This window comes from Pelophylax lessonae, assembly GCF_965119305.1.
Source record: "Pelophylax lessonae genome assembly, chromosome: 4".
NCBI lineage: Eukaryota > Metazoa > Chordata > Amphibia > Anura > Ranidae > Pelophylax > Pelophylax lessonae.
Window position 1 is genome coordinate 94,860,263 of NC_138771.1, and position 18,317 is coordinate 94,878,579.

General features: G+C 40.7%; 1 protein-coding gene across 2 annotated transcripts in view; it reads left to right on the forward strand.

The window, feature by feature from the left end:
- The first annotated feature begins 4,895 nt into the window (after positions 1-4,895).
- LOC309553742 (protein unc-13 homolog C-like) overlaps positions 4,896-18,317 on the forward strand; it is a 621,348-nt gene continuing 607,926 nt past the window's right edge. For both annotated transcript variants that reach the window (XM_082255119.1, XM_082255120.1), the window contains exons 1-2: positions 4,896-4,991; positions 8,435-8,654. In XM_082255119.1, coding sequence (XP_082111245.1) covers positions 4,956-4,991; positions 8,435-8,654 — 256 coding nt within the window. In that variant the 5' untranslated portion in view covers positions 4,896-4,955. The remainder of the gene's footprint in view (positions 4,992-8,434; positions 8,655-18,317) is intronic.

Below are 18,317 nucleotides of genomic sequence, written 5' to 3' on the forward strand. Positions count from 1 at the left end.
CACATCGCTTCATATTTACCTCTGTCTTTTACCACCATGTTGCCACCCTTGTCAACCAGTTTTTGGTCAGGAGTCACAGTTGGAAAAGGTTCTGAGGTCTTCCAATTTCTTTTTGTCAAGGTTACCTTGTTTGACAGTATCCACAAACAATGTGTCAATTTTCTTGGTAACTTGGCTGACAAAAGTGGCATCTTTGAGAGTCAAAGAAAGAAAAAGATAGAAAAAATAGAAGTCAGTAATCGAGTCAAGCTGGACCTAATTGTTTACAATATTGTCGTTGGCCTCTGTGTGGAATTCTTCCCAAAGCTTTTTTACTGCAATGTATTTTTTTAAAGCTTTATATTCTGCTTGACTTAATTGGTTCCAGTTCCCAACTAAACTGCCAAGGGGTGGTCATCTTTCAGAGCATTAAAGTATTCTAGAATTGCTTTTCTAGCAAATAATTGTAGGTCTTTTATTGTTTCAATGTCTATGTTATTAGGGGGACAAAAGGTCAAGCCTTTTTAATGACAAACAGTTCCCCTTCTGATAGGTATCTTGAAGGGAATTAATACCTTGTTTGTTTTGCTTTTTTTCCTTTTTTGAATTCTTTATGACTAAAAAAATTAACAAGATTAACTTTTTTCAAAATAACTTCTAAAGCTAGATTGTGTGGGGGGCTATTTGGATCTAAATCAGCACATCGTATTGGCAAATTTGTGTTTAATACAGTTGTAGGGATTTTTTTTCCAAGTGCCCTGTGTACTAGAGAAAGAAAAAACGATAGAGATTGGGTGCAGCATATCCTGTCAAGGTAAATATAGCATTGCAGGTTTTTGTGCTGTGGAACTCTGTGAATTTAGGGAAAAGTCTTGTTTCACGTTGCTAGACTAAATTTGTCTGTTCCCTGTATCTACCTGTCCCTAAAAGAATTAAGTGCCTTGTAAGTTCCTTTTATTTATTCCTGGTTTGATGGGGAATTCTACAATTTTTTTGTGAACATTCTTTTAATGATTGTGTAAGCAGAAGTTTAAGAGGAACTATTGAATTCTGTGTATTTAACCACTTAAGCCCCGGAAGATTTTACCCCCTTCCTGACCAGGGGGTATTTTGCGATTCGGCACTGCGTGACTTTAACGGACAATTGCGCGGTCGTGCGATGCTGTATCTAAACGAATATGGCGTCCTTTTTTTCCCACAAACAGAGCTTTCTTTTGGTGGTATTTGATCACCTGTGCGATTTTTTGATCACGCGCTATAAACAAAAAAAGAGTGTAAATTTTGCAAAAATAGCAATATTTTTCACATTTTTTTATATGAAATTCCCCCCCAAAAAAATTTAAAAATCAAAATTTTTTAACATTTTCGGCTACCTATGTTTGGTAAAAAAAAATCGCAAAAAGCGTATTTTGATTGGTTTGTGCAAAAGTTATCGCGTTTACTAACAAAGGGAAAGATTTTTGTCATTTTTGTTGTTTTTTTTTTAACGTGTAATGGCAGCGATCTGCGATTTTTTTGCGGTACTGCGTCATTGCGGCGAACAGATCGGACCCTTGACTGACATTTTTGACACTTTTGGGGTTACCAGTGACATTTCTACAGTAATCAGTGCTATACATATGCACTGTTACTGTAAAAATACACTGGCAGTGAAGGGGTTAACTTTTTTTGAAAGGGAGGGGCTATGTGTGTCCCTAGGGGCGTGCTTTCTACTGTGATTGGCTGTGGCTTCAGATGTATGAAGAGTGATCAACGGTTCTACATAGTAGAACCGTATGATCATCCTTCATACACAGGGGAGAATGACAGGCAGCTTGTTTACACAAGCCGCCTGACTTTCTCCCTCTCCCCCGCTGATCGTAGAGTGACCGGCGGACATCGTGTCCGCCGGTCACACGCGCGGGGGGGTCCGTGACCAAGCGGGAGCGGGAGCGTGCCTCCGGGGGCGCGCGCTCGCTCCCTAGACCCTCACAAGCTAGTGACGTAGCCCTACGTCACTGTGCCTGTGAGGGGCTGACTGCCGACGTAGATCGGCGTTAGGCAGTCGGCAAGTGGTTAAACTATCAGATTCTGCAGTCTCTAAAGCCAAAGCATCCAGACCTGGGTAATATACATCTCTACTTATATTATTGTAATAGATGATTCCATATATAGCACACCCCTGATCCCCCGTTATCAGAGAGAGCTGACATATCACCTCAGGGTGCTAGTTTCCAGGCATGGTGGGCGTGGACGGTTGCAGAACAATGGGCATCAGTCACTTTTAGTCTGGGTGGGAGGACCCTGATCACTTGACCTCCCCGAAAATATATATACCCTCTTCCAGCATGCAACAGTGCCCATGAAACTCCTACTGATTGGCTGAGAGAAGTATGCATGTTCATGACCTATGTTTACTGTAGCTGATCATACTAATAACAAAGGTAACACTGCCACCTACTGACAGAGGGGAGGAACTACAGCCACACCAGACTTAGGAGAAAACCCAAATGTTCACAAAGACAACAAATCATCCAGGTTAACTATAACCGAGCACAGCTAAATTCGCTGGTAGCCCCTGTTTAAGACAAGGGGGTTACACATATAGCAAACTACCATGACTTTATTGTCCATGGAGACATGTATGAATTTATTAATATAAGTTTGTGTTATGCTACAGCCAGTGAGGGCCTATATCACTGTGATAGACTGTAAATATGTGAAATTTTCAGTGACTTATGTTTTTAATTTACATTTGACTTTTGCTATATGAGATACACCTATGGCCCATATCCTGTCTGCATGCATCTATATGAATGACATTTTTTAACAACAGAGACACTGGAGTGACTCTGCTGTCCACCTGGGGGAGGCTAATATATGATAAACATACTGTACAAGCACTTATAGGGCTGCATACCTTGCTCAATCACATTTATTTTGTATTCCTGTTTATATTGTACCACAGCCTAGCAGATTGGAACTGACTTACAGATTGCTACATTGTTTCTGACACCAATATTCAGTATATTCTATATGCAAGAACTGCTGTGATTCAGAGGAGATAGTTATGTGTCTCTAAACTTCACGCAATTGGTATATCACCCACAGACCAACTATCTGGATTTGTAACAAATGTGTTTACTAGGTTAGACAAAAAATATCTTTGCTAATATATATTGAATATATTCATACCAATGGTGTGATCGCTCTGAACTTTGATAGAGCCTTTAAAGCGTTTTGCATTCATGATTGTATGTCTCAGTGATTTCTGCACAGCATGATTGAATGTAGTAAATCTACGTTTACAGGATGGGCACTCAAATAGTCTGTTCCATGCATATGCTTCAGTTGGACTTTTTTTTTATATAATCAAGATTTGCACTTTAATTTAGATGCTGTTTACATGTACTTACCAATATCTTAAACTTGTGGTGAACTGCAAAATCTGCAATAAGTGCAATATTATGGATTATATTTACAGAGGTGCCTCTGTACTGCCTAAAGCCTCAATTTAAGTCCATGCCTTTTGGACAGTTTGATTTATCGAGATTACCTATTTCCTGGCTTCTGGCTCCTGTCTCTCGATCATTTGTTGGAAACCAGGAGAGGTTGATGACAGCTTGATCTCCCCAATTTCAGCACAAATACAAGTACACCATATGTGCTAAATGACAGTTCCTCACTTGCTTCTGTTTTTTTTTTAACTTATTTGGTCAGTTATGTCACCCAGGATCCCCGATGGCTCGTTTACTAACAGCGTGTCACATGTAGCGCCAGTTTAACATTGTCAAGAATGGCAGAATATCATGTTGGCGGCTCATCATGATTGGTCAGGTTATCATTGTTGGGTGTAGTGGGTAATTTACATGCAGGAAATCATCTTGACTGACATGGATCTACATTGTTGAATGATGTGATTGAAACTGGATTTGCAACAGGGGGTGCTATTATTTATTTTATTTTAATAAAGGACCTTTTCAATTGTGTGGGTGTTTTTTTTTTTTTTTTTCCTTTACCTTTTAGATTTATTTTTTAAAAGAGTACCAAAAGAGTACCAAAGAAAATTATTTTTTAGAGGTTACTAGTTTTTACACCTTTGCACATTACCTTTTACCTTTAGGCACCTTTCACACGGCTCCATTCCATCGATGGAGTCATGCTGCTCAGTGGGGGATCAATCCACTGATTCCCCACTGAGCAAGCGGATGACAGCTTCGTCTCGTCTCAAATGAAGGAACTCGTTATTTAACTGTGTCTTGGCAAAATGGGTACTTAATAACTATTTCTGAAAGTAGACATTTTTATCAGTGATATTTTTATGTGGGGACCACTTTACATACACATTGCCCTGCCCAGCATTTCTGCCTTGCAGAATTTGGGGCCACAGGTTGAATCCTAACTAGGACACTATGTGCATAGCCCTTGCATGTTCTCCCTATGCTTGTGTTGGTTTACTCTTACACTTCAAAGACATGCTGTTTATTGGCTCCTGTCTAAATGTAGTATGTAAACGTACCTGTATGTATGTTAGATAAGGACCTTCGATTTTAAGCTCTTTGAAAGCAGAGACTGATATGAATGAATAGTATGCAAAGCACCTCATAAATTGATGGTGCTATATACATACCTGTAATAAATGCATAATAATATGAAAAGAATCACAGTGTGGCAGCAGAAAACTGTGTTATAGTACTGATGTCTTCCAATTGTGTGCAAATATATTTTTCCTTGGCTTCACTGGTTTATCAAAAAAGGTTTAAATACTGTTTTACATAATATTTGTAATCCTGGCAGTTCATATTTTTTAATTTAAAATACTTGTTATGCAACTCATCTCTTATAATGCACTCTGTCATAATGAATGAGCATTCTGCTTTATTACATTGTCCTCATATATTGAATGTTGATGTCATGTTTACACTATGCTGAGAGTGACGTGCAGTCTTTCTGCTTACTAGACACTGGCTGCAAGGAAAGCTGGAATCTCTCTTGCAATGGTTATCCGGACATCTGTGAACAATGAGGAACTGGTAGGTACTGTTTTATAAAGCAATATGTAAAACAAAAATGCAAGTAGGCTTGTCAGCACAAGCAGTATATAGACTTTCAAGTGCATTTAATTTGCATTTAGGATCATTTGGAGATGCTTCTGAGATCAATGAGAGTAAAATGATAGGTGCATATGAACTGCAGTTGACCTCCTTCTCCAATCTTTTTCTAAGCTCCATCAACCTGCTTAAAGCTGCATTTGCATTCCTAATGACTTGAATGGGAATAGAAGCAGTTCTGATGTGACCATAAGGCCATTACCACAAGTTTTTCATGGTCACCTTGCTAATGTTCTAATCCTTTTTTCTACATAAAACATGTTTACTTAGGCTTACCTAAAGCCCAATTCCAGCTTGGGCAAAACATTATAAATTCCCTAACATCTTGAAAAACTCAATTGCTTGACTCAACTCCTTTCCGAAATTGTCCACTGCACACTCACCACTCACCCATGCAGCTTTGTTCCTATTCGGAGTTGAATGATGGTTAGTATCAGTCAACCTATGAGCTCTGTGCCCACTGTGTCAAGAATTCATACACCATATCCACCCTTGACTCAGAAGAATGTTCTAGAACTGTGACACCCTCAGACCCAAAACAAAGACACCTACATTTTTTTTATAATCCATGGGGGTACTCCAATAGGGTGGGGGTTTGACTAAACCCCTGCTTTTATATCTCCCAAACACTTCACACATTTTTCCTGTTGTAGTAATTGTTTTCACTACTCCCACGTGGCTACAAAAAAGGGGTGACTTTCTTGTAGCTATAATCAATTGTTTATTTTATAATGGAGATTTCATCGGGGATACCACCATTTGACTTTTTAATAATTGCTGCATTGGGTTAAACTGGGAATATCACACTCATGCAACAAATTAAATTCAAGATACTAACAACAACATACAAAGCCATCCACAACTTAGCCCCCCATCTACATCACTAACCTAATCTCAAAATACCAACCAAATTGTTCTCTTCATTCCTCCCAAGACCTGCTGCTCTGTAGCTCCCTCGTCACCTCCTCCCATGCTCACTGTCAGGACTTCTCCAGAGCCTATCTCCTCCTCTGGAATTCCCTACCCCAATCTGTCCGACTATCTCCTACTCTGTCAACTTTCAGATGATCACTGAAAACTCATCTCTTCAGAGAGGCCTATCCAGCCCCCACCTAACAACTGTACATTTATTTTCTCCATCAGCCCATCCCCTACAGGTATTACCTTTTGTATCTCTTGACCCTCCCTCTTAGATTGTAAGCTCTAATGAGCGGGGCCCTCTGATTCCTACTGTATTAAACTGTACTGCAATTGTACTGTCTGCCCTTATGTTGTAAAGCGCTGCGTAAACTGTAGACGCAATATAAATCCTGTGTATAAATAATAATAAAGTGGGGTTTCTAGCAGATAAAATGGTCTGCGTGGGCAATGCATCAGCTTGCCAGTAACTATTAAACAATGAGGGACATTTATCAACCCTTTTACACACATTGTTTCCAGTAAATGGTTCCATTCTTAAATTTAAGCACATATTTCAACTGTGTTTCTATTTTAGTGCATATTGTCTCACCAAATGCATAAATACGTGGATTTGTATGTGGAACTAAGGAAGGTTGGAGTGTTTTTTTTTTAAAGCAGGATTTAAACCTACGGGAGACAGAAGAGAATCAGGGACTAATGCCTTGAAAGAAGCTTGGAAAACACTCAGTAAAGAAAGGTTATAAGTGAGGTGGAAAGATCAGAGATAGTAGTATGCTTTTTGTGGGGTAGGGGGGTGGATGGTGAGTTGACAAAGAGAGTTGTGTTATGTTTGGAAGTTGAGAAAGTCATAGGAAAGGCTGCATTCTGAATACTGTGGGACATAGCCAGGAACAAAGCACCCTTACTGCAGGGTGGAGGTGTGGGGAGGACAGGTGATAGACCATTTTTATAGGTATAAGAAAGCAGCAATGTGATGAGGGCAGATAGACTTCCAGAGAGATGCAAGACAGAACACTATATATGCACTGTATTAACTCCCTAACGCTGCCTCCCTACAGCCCTTTAAGTGGGTTTAATGCAGCTTCTGTATCATGTGACCACTGTGATTATTTTGCACAGTAATCACATGATCAGGAGCTAACCCCACTGGCTTCTAATCAGAAGTCTTGACCGAAAGTTATCAGTGACAGATCAAGTAGTGTGCTTGGAGCATACAATGAGCACACTCTCAGCATACAACCTCATGCCATGGTGTATGCACATGTGTGATGGGTGGGTGAAAACCCACATCTCTTGCTACCACATACTGTATATTCATTATACAGTTGTCAAGAAATTAGGAAGTCCTTAGGAGTATGTCTTGGCAGTGTGACAAATAAATCTGCCTGAAAGGCCTTTCGTGACTTGTGTGCGGTAATCTGTCGCTATTTGTAAATGAACTCGGTCACCTAGATGGCTGCAGCACTGATGCCAGCTGCAGTTGTTCCCCGTCTGCTCTACCCCGAGAACTGAGCAATCACACACCGCTAAATGCTCAGCCCCCCCCCCTGCTCTGAGCAGAGAGCTGCGATGGCCCCTCCGGCGCTCACTAGAGTGCCGGACTGTGAAGGGGGTGGTTGGGGCTAGCTCAGGCTCTCAGCAGTTTGCTAAGAGGCAGAACCAGCTGCCAGTTTAGGCTTGTGGGTGGATCCCGACCAAATGGTTGGAATCTTTTCAGAGCCTGAACCGATTGATTGATGTCATCTATTGTCTGAAAACAGTTCGGAGGAGGTCAAAACGAGTCACAAGAGTGCAGAAGGAAAAGCTTTGGCTATATTTCTACTTTTATAAAAATATTGAGAATATTTAGCATACATTTTTTATTCCAACTGGAAAAAAAAGTTGTAAAGCTGTTTATAAATGTCCCCCAGTGGCTCTAGTAGAAACAAAAGGAAACATAAAAACTCAGTGGGTGAGGCTTTCCCACAAAGACCTGTCATGAGAGATTATTAACCTAGAAATCATTTTTCCTTTTAAATAGACTAAGAGATAATTTCTGACATATTCAAATAAAAGAACAGTAATTATTTTTTTTTTTTTTGTGAGTGAATACATGGTTTGTTCTATGTTTGTAAAACATTTCAAAAGTATTTTTTTTTTTTATCCTCAGCAACAATGGGTGGAAAAATGGAAAGACATTTGTTGTTAGATTTTACTTTTACTTTCTGTAAATAATTGTCATATATTATAGGTTTGCCAGAATGGCATGTTTTAGTACTGTATATTGATTAAAAGAGAAAACAGTTTTCAGTTGTAACATGCAATTTATATAAGTGTTTTGCTTCTCTGTATGCATCAGCCAACAACTGATTGTATAGTACTGTAACCACTGCAGAATAACTGTCTGTGAAAACATAGAGGCTGCTTGATACTAATAACAGTCTGCTTGATGTTCTACTCAATAGAAAACCCATGTTTTCAAAAAGACCTTGCAAGCCCTTATTTACCCAATATCATCCACTACCCCTCACAACTTTGAAATATGGACAGCGACAACACCAACATACTGCTATGAATGTGAAGGTCTGCTATGGGGGATCGCAAGACAAGGCATGAGATGTACAGAATGTGGGGTCAAGTGTCATGAAAAATGCCAAGACCTTCTTAATGCTGACTGCTTGCAAAGTAGGTATCTTTTTTAGCACATTTTCTAGCATTATAATGTATTTTAATGTGTTGTAGTATATCAGTTGCTGGATAGGTCTAGTCTGTTCCATGTGCTAAAATGTAGTGTTATATTGACTCTTCTAAAAATGTTACATTAGCTTGGATTTGTTGTAATAAAGATTAGACTTATTTTCTGGTAAATAATATATTTACCAGAAAGACTGACTTGCTAGTAGGCTTCGCTGACTCAGTCAACCACCTGGCCATGTAATGGCAGGCCATTAGTACTGGATGCATTTTTTGTCTTTTGCTACCAAGTATGCCAGAATAACAAGTTATAAATATGAATTGTAAGCTTTCCTTAAGATAGTATTATTAAATGTATTATTAGTGACATAGCAACAATAAAAAAATCTGATTGGTTTTGAGGTATAGGATTCCCGTCTTTACACAAACATTGTATAAATGTTTTTGCTCTTCTTATTGCCAGTAAAGTCTTTGCAGATGGATCTACTCTTACCTCTACCATGTCCACCTCTGTTAAAAGAAAGAATATTTTTTTTACCAGGGTGATGCAATATTAGCATAATCGAGAGTCCATGTTACCAGATTTCTACTGCCAGACAAAAGAAAAGAATAAGAGCTCATGTGCACTGCATCTCAAAGAAGCTCAAAGAAGCTGCTCCTACGAGCTTTTTTGAGCTCTCATTGTTTCTGCCTGGAAACTCCCCTCTATGTTAGCCAATGTGTCCATGCACACTATACTGTAGCTATTTTAGGAGTTTACAGGCATATGCTCTTACAGGCAGAAACCACCATCCCCCCCCCCACACCATTACCAAACTTGTGTTTTTGAGAGGAGCTTATGAGCAGAAAAGACGCCTAAGTGCCCAAAAAAAGCGTGAAAAAGCGCCAAAAAAAGTTTAAAAAAACATAAAAAGCTCAAATGAACTTGATTAATGCACAAAAAAAGGAAAAATTAACTGAAGGGTGTGTGAAAAAAATGTTTATGCTCAAAAAAGCTCAAAGAAGCTCAATAAAAATGTGCAAAAGAGCACAAGCTTCTAGAAATAAAAAAAAGCTCAAATGCCTGTAAAAGCAGTTGTTTTTTTTTTTTAAGCTACAGCATGCATGAGCCATAAGACTCACAATCGCTGTGGTGCATCCACACCTGCCTCTTCATGTTCTCTTTGCTTTGGAAAAGCCATCTGTGGCTATGTTTTCTCCAAGGTGAAGCAATACTTACTTACTAACTGTTAGATGTCAGCAGCATACAGTGGACGCATTGCTGTAATTTTGTAACAGTTCTGCTTCGACCTGCAAAAGATAAAGACACTTCCCCTGAAATGAATTCAGTTCCCCCTGCTATACAACTTTCCAGGATTTTCCATTTGCAAATCTTTTAATGAATTTTACCTAATGCAACAGTACTTTGTGCATCTAAGCAGGTCATTCAAAGCTAAGGCAGATGATGTTAATATGCAGAATAAAGTACAAAAGAGAATTCAAGAATAATTGTATTTCAGAAAAAATGTAGCACTGCTAAACAAAAAAAAAATGTTAATCCAGCCTAGCAAGAGAAAGAACATATTTTAGGTTTTAGTTTAAAAGATAAACTATAATAAACAAGTGCCACTGCTAAGAATATGTACCATACACACAAGTAATCACCAAAAGACAAAAGACAAAAATGTCTTCAAAACAATTTAGCCAGAGTAGAACTGTAGTGGCAGGAATAGGGCTTTTCAGTTGGTGAAGCACCAGATACAATATGTATTACATCTCATTTATACAGAGGAGTTTTTTTTTTTTTTTTTGCATTTTGATATTTTTCACAATAAGTGATCTTTGTAGTGTTTTTTTTTTTTTTTTCACAGAGCTGGATTTTCGCCTGGTTTTATCTTTTATATCTGTATCTTTTTATTCCATTTTCTGGTATAAAGAACTAACTATAATTATCCATTTTAACTTTTTTTTTTTTATTGTTTATTGTTCTCAGAGAATGTGTACATTTTACAGAATTTTGACATAAACTGTTATGACTCATGCATTAATCATGCTTAGATTTGAAAAAAATATTTATCAAATATGTGAAGGCTCAAATCAAAATGGAATCCAAATTATATTTTACTATAAGTGAAATCAATAAGGCGATTCTAAAAATAGTTTGATAGGTACAGTATATGTGGGATTAGGACCATTATCCTAAATGCCAGCACCCTGCAATGCAAAAATTCAAAAGTAATTCATCATTTTTCTCCACTAGTAATTGTGTAAAGCATCTGCAATTAGAGGTTTCCTTTAATGAATATAAGGATACTAGAAGCAGTATGAAGAATACAAGAGCCATTTGAATGCATTCAATATATTGCGGACTACGGTTATTCTGTTCACAGGGCGTGTAAACTTTGTGTGCAACCCTAAGTGTGGTACCTCAACCAATCAGAATTAATTTTACTGAAAATAGAGCAATAGAATAGGGATTTTGATTATTTGCTAGAGCTTCCGCATGTTTCTAGTCCCTAGAAATCTGGATAAACGGTCTTGAAATTGTGTATAGATAAAGTGCAAAGTGTAAGGGATTGATTTACTAAAGGTGAAGAATAATTGAATCACTTGACCTACTGAAACTGTGTTCCATTTAGTCATCCAATCCTGTGGAAGGATCCCCCCTTTGTAATTCGCCTGCACATGGTTGGATATTTTAAACTAACTGAACTTTCCTAAATTCCATAAATGCAAGAATTTTATTCAAAATATAGACTGTACAGTAGGGATCAACTGATTATTGACAATGCCGATATATCGGGGGCCGATATGCACTTTCCCCGATATATCGGAATCGGCCCCTGAGGTTACCAATATTGCCGATATTACAGGAAAGTGCTGTACCGGAGTGATCCCTGCAGCTAGAGGCATCATCCCAGTACCGGCGTCCATATCGGACGGTCAGCTGTCTTGTAATGACGACCGATACGGCTGAGAAGCCGCTTGGCTGTCATTACAAGGATCGGGAGGGGACGCCCCCCCCCCTTCCGCTGCTGGCCCAGGTCTCCCGTCCCACCAGGAGACCCGGGCATCCTACCTGCATGGCCGCCGAAGGGAAGACCCGATCAAAGCCGCATTCGGCTCTGATCGTGTCTCCCTGTAAAAACCTGGAAGTGATGTCATGACATCACTTCCAGGTATTCAGCGCCAGATCAAAAAAAAATGACAACATTCAAAACAGCCAAACTTGACTGTTTGAATGCTTTTAAGTGCAGAGTCTTTTAGACCGCCAAATCCCTACACAACTGTACCTGTGAAAAAAAAAATAATAATTTTTTTTAAATGTCCAAAAATATTGGCCAATATCGGCCGATACCGATATCCGATGAGCAAAATATCAGTAACGGCACTAAAAAAACGATATCAGTTGATCACTACTGTATAGTACCTGAAAGACAAAGCAGTCTGCAAAAAATAATATTGCCTCTGGAGCATTAAAATAATTATTGCTTAGGTTGGCACATATTTTCCCAGAATACCTTGTGACTGTTATAAAGCTGGCAATATAACCTAAACATGTTTGCTTGCTTATGAGTGAAGATTGAGTTGCAAGGGACTGATAAGTTTGTTGCATGTGCTGTAATGGGGGTATAGCAATCATTACTTCCTCATTAATTGCACAAACATATGTTACGTGCCATAATCTATCCAGTGAATGATAGTAATTGCTTGAAAGTAGTGTTCTACATGCCTGATTTTCCATTAAGCAGACCAGAGATGAATTTCTCTTGTATCAGTCTGTGTTATTTACAAATGTACTTTTAGAGCATCAATAAAGCAATGAGAAGTGCTGTAACTTTGAGTTATTATCTTTCTCTATGGTCTGACTTATAACTCATATAACTTAATAGTGCCAAACGAAGTTGTTAAATTCTAAGTGAAGCCACATGCACATTGTTTGGGATCATTTGCATTGTTTTTGTGGAATATTGCTTTCTTTTGAAGCTTCCATAATATATTACGGAATTACACGGCTGAAATGAGCTACAGTAAATGGTTCGTTTTTGAATTCCAGCTTATAACATGTAGTTTTCAGGCAAAATCATATGTGTCAGAGCTACCATAATTTAACATGTCATTAACTAAATTAAGCTATAATGAAGCTATAATGAGATATAAGGTTATTACCCACCAGGGACCTTTTATGTATTGCTATCTGTAGCCATGGAATCAATCCATTTAAAGTCTCATTCCCTCCAGCTCCATGAAATGTTTTAAAGTAGACTAAATGGCAAATTTACCAAAATCCATCTGAAATAATTGAGCAACATTTACCCTATGTAAAAATCCAAATTTGTGGACATTCACGGAACATTTGCTTAATGGAAATTATGTTCCCTGTCATTTGGCAACACTCTTCAATAGAAGGGTCTTTCTGTAATATTCACCTTAGGTTTAATGTTACCTTCAATGCATATTTACCTGACATCTCATCAAAAATGTTTTATACATGCAGTTTGCCTAACTGAGTTGTTCTACACTTCTAGAATTGACATTTTCATTATTTTTAAATTAAACAATTATCAGTATGGCCCCTTCCCCCTTACCAAAGCTAATCAGCCTGACCCATAAGACAATACAAGCCTGTATCCCCATAGCCAGAGGACAGCAAGTGTGGCAAAGCACCAATGCCAAGGGACACCAAGCTCTTCATCATGGGCAAAATCCCACCATTGTTAACACAAAATACAAAACAGTAAAATAGGGAAAGGATAGAATTTTTGTTAGGGAATTATTACTGTCCATGTCTTTCTGTCCCAGTGACAACCTCTTGTCTCATTTTCTATCCTGTTGTCAACAGGAAATAGGGTAAAATCTTTCCAAGGGTGTCACAGACAGCAATAGACACTTGATAGAAATGTTTACTCTATCCATGTATATCCAAAGCTTAAAAAGGTTTATCTTTAACTTTGTATTTCTTTGTTTTAAATGTGAGCTTCAAAACCCCTATACTGAAGTTTAACAATACATTTTCCAGGTACTACCCTATTACAATTCTTGAATATGGGTGGATCTGTTCAGCTTAGTCTGTGTAAATGCAGGACAACAGTACTGTCCTCCTTGAGCATAAACCATAAGCAGGCCATAGCAATTATTTTTTTTTTTGTGTAAATAATTTTTATTGAAGATAAATGCATACAATGTAATTGCACAAACGTACAAAACTGTGGTACATGAACAAGTGCAGGATCAACATTAATACAGAATTGCAGGTTAAACGCAACCTAGAATGGGGAGTAGGGAGAGTAAGGGGGTAGGACAGGGTAGGACAAGGGAAGATATGGACGGGTATGGATATGGCACATATACATCAATGACATGAAGACATCTCAGATCAGAGTACGGGTAGAATGTAAACACAATACTATAGCATTAAATTACAATAGCATTAAGCAGCATTAAATCCTGGTTAGGAGATAGCCCAAAAGTTCCAGTGTGTATTGAATGCCTGTAGTGTTAGTTGGTTAATTGCAATAGCCTTTTCAAATTGGTAGTTTATCTTTAGTAGGTTGACAACGTCTGATAGATTTGGGGCAGCTGGATTTTTCCATCTGCATAGGACTACCGTTCTAGCCGCAAGTAGAACATGAGTAATCCATGGTCTGAACGTGACTGGCAAGTCATCTATTCCCAGGTTTAGTAACGCCAAAGCTGGGGATGGCGTCATCAGACACCCCGTGTGAGAGGACATATAGGAGAACACCTGGTTCCAGAAACTACGCAGTGAAGGACAGGACCACAACGTGTGTAACAAAGTGCCCACTTGTGCGCAATTCCTCCAGCACAGTTGGGAGTACCTTGGAGAGAAACCTGCCAGGCGGAAGGGAGTGTAGTACCACCTACATGTTATCTTAAGGGTCATTTCCCAGTGGTTGGCGCAGTGGGAGTATGTGTGAATCGAGCTCAACGCTCTCCTCCACTTGGAAATGGGGAAGGCGGTAGACAGATCTCTATCCCATTTGAACATGTGCATAGTCTTGTGGAATGACATGTTATCCAGTAAGATGTTGTAGTAGTGTGAAAGTTTAGGGGGTTTTGGCGTTGGCGTAGTAAGCAGGTCCCATAATTTACCATCAACCAGTATTTTGTTCAGAGGATTAGACATAAGGAAGTGTGTTATTCTAAGCAAATGATAGAAAGAATGAGACGGGAGGCCGTATTTGCGAATCAGGTCAGAGACTGGAATAAGAGTGTCACCGCTGTAGAAGGAATTAACGGAGATTATCCCCCAACGGTGCAATGAATGGATGGGGACATCAGGTATGTGTGGTTGGAGGGTAGATATCGGCAGAGTTATCTCAGGGAGTACATCCCTTTCATTGAGCGGAGCAGGAGAGCGACGCCACACCCGCAGGGAAGCTTGCATAGTTGGGGAGAGGTCCGGCAGGTTCCAGACCTTCCATTTGTCGCTTAGGAGTAGATTTTTAAGGTCCGGTGCGGGCGCAACATCCCTCTCCAGATCTACCCAAATTGGAGGGTCTGCCGTATGGAACCAATGACGCATTTGCGCCAGGATGGTGGCCCAATAGTATGATGGTATGTCCGGGATGGAGGCACCCCCGAATTGTTTCTTCCGCACTAGGGTGGAGAATGCACAACGTGGACGTTTGTCTTCCCAAATGTATGACATCAGTAATCTAGACAATTTGTGAAGGTGTGTCATGGGGAAGTGTATAGGAAGTGCCCTAAATAAATATAGTATTTGGGGTAAAATAAACATTTTATATGCTGCCACCCTGCCGCTCCAAGAAAGCCACAGGGGGCGCATCCGGGAGATATCTGCATTTATCTTCGTGAGGATCCTGGACATATTAACGGTCAATAGTCGAGTTAGATTAGCAGGAAGATCTATGCCTAGATAGTGTATGCTGTCCGTGGACCAGGGAATAGGAATAGCCTCCAAGAGGCTCTCCTGAGTTGCTATGGGGACTCCTATGTTGAGGACCGTGGACTTGGATACATTTAATTTGTAGTAGGAAACCTTACTATACTGTAGGAGTGTCGCGTATGCTTCGGGAAGGGAAATCTGCGGTTGTGTAAGCATTAAAATGATGTCATCTGCGAATAAATTTACTTTGTGATGGTATGATGGGAGATGAAAGCCTGTGATTTTAGCATTGGAACGAATGGTTTCTGCCAGGGGTTCTATGACCAGATTAAAAATTGATGGCGAGAGGGGGCATCCCTGTCTGGTGCCGTTTGTTATGAGGAATCTTTTGGACAGTGTACCCGATGTGTACACCTGCGCCGATGGGGACGAGTATAACGCCGTAATTGCAGATAGTATAGGGCCCTTAAAACCGAATTTTAGTAGCGTGGCTCGCATGTACCCCCAGTGGACCCTATCAAATGCCTTTTCGGCGTCCAAAGTGAGCAGCACTGATGGGGTCTTAGACTTGTGGGCGAGATGCATGATCCCTAATATCCTCCTAGTGGCGTCTGAAGTTTGCCTGCCTGCTGTAAACCCCATTTGGTCCCTATGTATAAGGGAGGGTAGTATTCCTTGTAGACGTTTGGCCAGGATGCGCGCATAGATTTTGGCATCGGAGTTCAATAACGATATGGGGCGAAAATTTGCAGGGGTGGTGGGGTCCTTGCCTGGTTTGGGTAAGGTGACAATATGGGCCCCCAATATGTCCGGCGGAAGTGCAGATACTTCCATGGCCTTATTGAACACCGCCATTAGGGTGGGACTCGTGAAGGGTGACGTGATTTGGTAGAATTCGTTAGAGAATCCATCCGGGCCGGGCGATTTACCTTTAGGTAGGGTGGAGATATTAGATAGAACTTCGTCCACCGATATCGGGGAGTTCAGTGAATGTAGCTGGGCTTCAGTGAGTGAAGGTAGGGAGATAGCGTTGAGAAACCTATCAATGTCTGCCGTGGTAGGTTGGTGTTCGGTCGGGTCATTTTGGAGGTTATACAGAGCACTATAGAAGTTAGCGAATTCGTTTGCAATATCCTGTGGGTGCGTGATTTTGGATTTAGTCAAAGGATGAAGTAAGTGGGGAATCCTGGATTTGGCCTGCTTTTTTTTGACTTGGTTGGCTAAAAACTTCCCTGCTTTGTTGGCCTGAAAGTAGTGCTGTTGTTTGAGATATTGGAGGTGCTTGTCGGATTGTTCTATAAGCAGGAGCCGTAGTTCCTGCCTTAGCTTGATCAGGGCAAGTGAGTCAGTGTCATTGGGGTGGGATTTGTTCGTAACTTCCAGTCTATGTATATCGTTTGTCAGTGATGCAACCTTGTCTCTCCGCTGTCTCCGAAGCCGCGACTGCTGCTGGATGCACACCCCTCTGGTGAAGGCCTTAAGTGCACCCCACAGCACCCACGGGTCGGAGACAGACGGTTTGTTAATTTCAAGAAACTCCTGTATTTCCCTAGTCAGTCTAGTGCGGCACTCATCATTCTGCAACATGCGTGAGTCACAACGCCATACATATGTCTGGCAGGATCTAGCAGATTCCTCTATGGTTAGCTCCACCACTGCGTGGTCAGACCAGGTGATGTCTGCAACCGTAGAGGAAGTCGCCTTGTTCAGAAGGTACATATCCACAATAAACATGTCTATCCGGGAATATGACTGATGCCTCGGAGAGAAGAACGAATAATCCCTCTCCGAGGCATGTTGACACCGCCATACATCAAATAATTTTTCACAGTGAAGAAAGGCCCCCAGTGACTGTTGTCGGTCCCGGGGGGACGCTGATGAGTCCAACCCGGGGTCGACAACAGCGTTGAAGTCCCCACAAAGTAACACATGACCATGCTTAATGTTGTATACTTGCTTAAGAGTTCTCTTCAAGAAGCGGAGTTGGTGTGTATTCGGTGCATACAGTACACAGAGGGTCATCGGCAGTCCGTTGATATCGCATGTTACGACTATGAACCTGCCCTCCGGGTCTAGAACAGTTTTGTGGAGGGTGACCGCCAAAGAGTCCTTGAATGCCAACATGACACCCCTCTTCTTCTCCGTGCAAGAGGCAAGTAGGATTTGGGGAAAGTTCCTGTGGGTGCATTGAGGCCTGTTTCCTTCCTGAAAATGCGTCTCCTGCACCGCCAATATGTCCGCCTTACGGGATATCGCTTCTTTCCACAGGGAACGCCTCTTCGCGGGGTGGTTCAGCCCATTAGCGTTAATGGAGATCAACTTAATGGTCATGAGAGTCCACAAAAGTCCGTTCGCTGAGAATCCCGAGCAGTGATCATAACTTTTATGATTGGTGTGCCATCCTTATTGTCCAAACATGTCGTGGGGGAGGGAAGAGGGGAGAAGGGTGAAGGGGACAAAAAGCCTAAAAAAAGGACTGTCTCGGCAGTCCGAGAGCGGAACTGTCCGCAAAAAAAGCAGTGGGGGGCCAGATAGATTGACTATCGGTGGCCTAGGACAAGATTGTGTGATTTCAGTCGCGAATAGGGCTAGAATGAGCAGAATTCGACCTGGAGAGTCTCTTGCGGGACGCCACCTGCCATTCACTGTCCATAGGGCGTAGAGGCATAGACAGAGGAGATGGAATCTGATCCACTGGCAGTATGTGCCATCTACGAAGTACAGAGAGGCCTTCCTCCAGTGATCTGATAGGTATTGTTTTTGTATTTGTGTTGGATCTGGTGGTTTCGCAAGGCTTTGGTAAC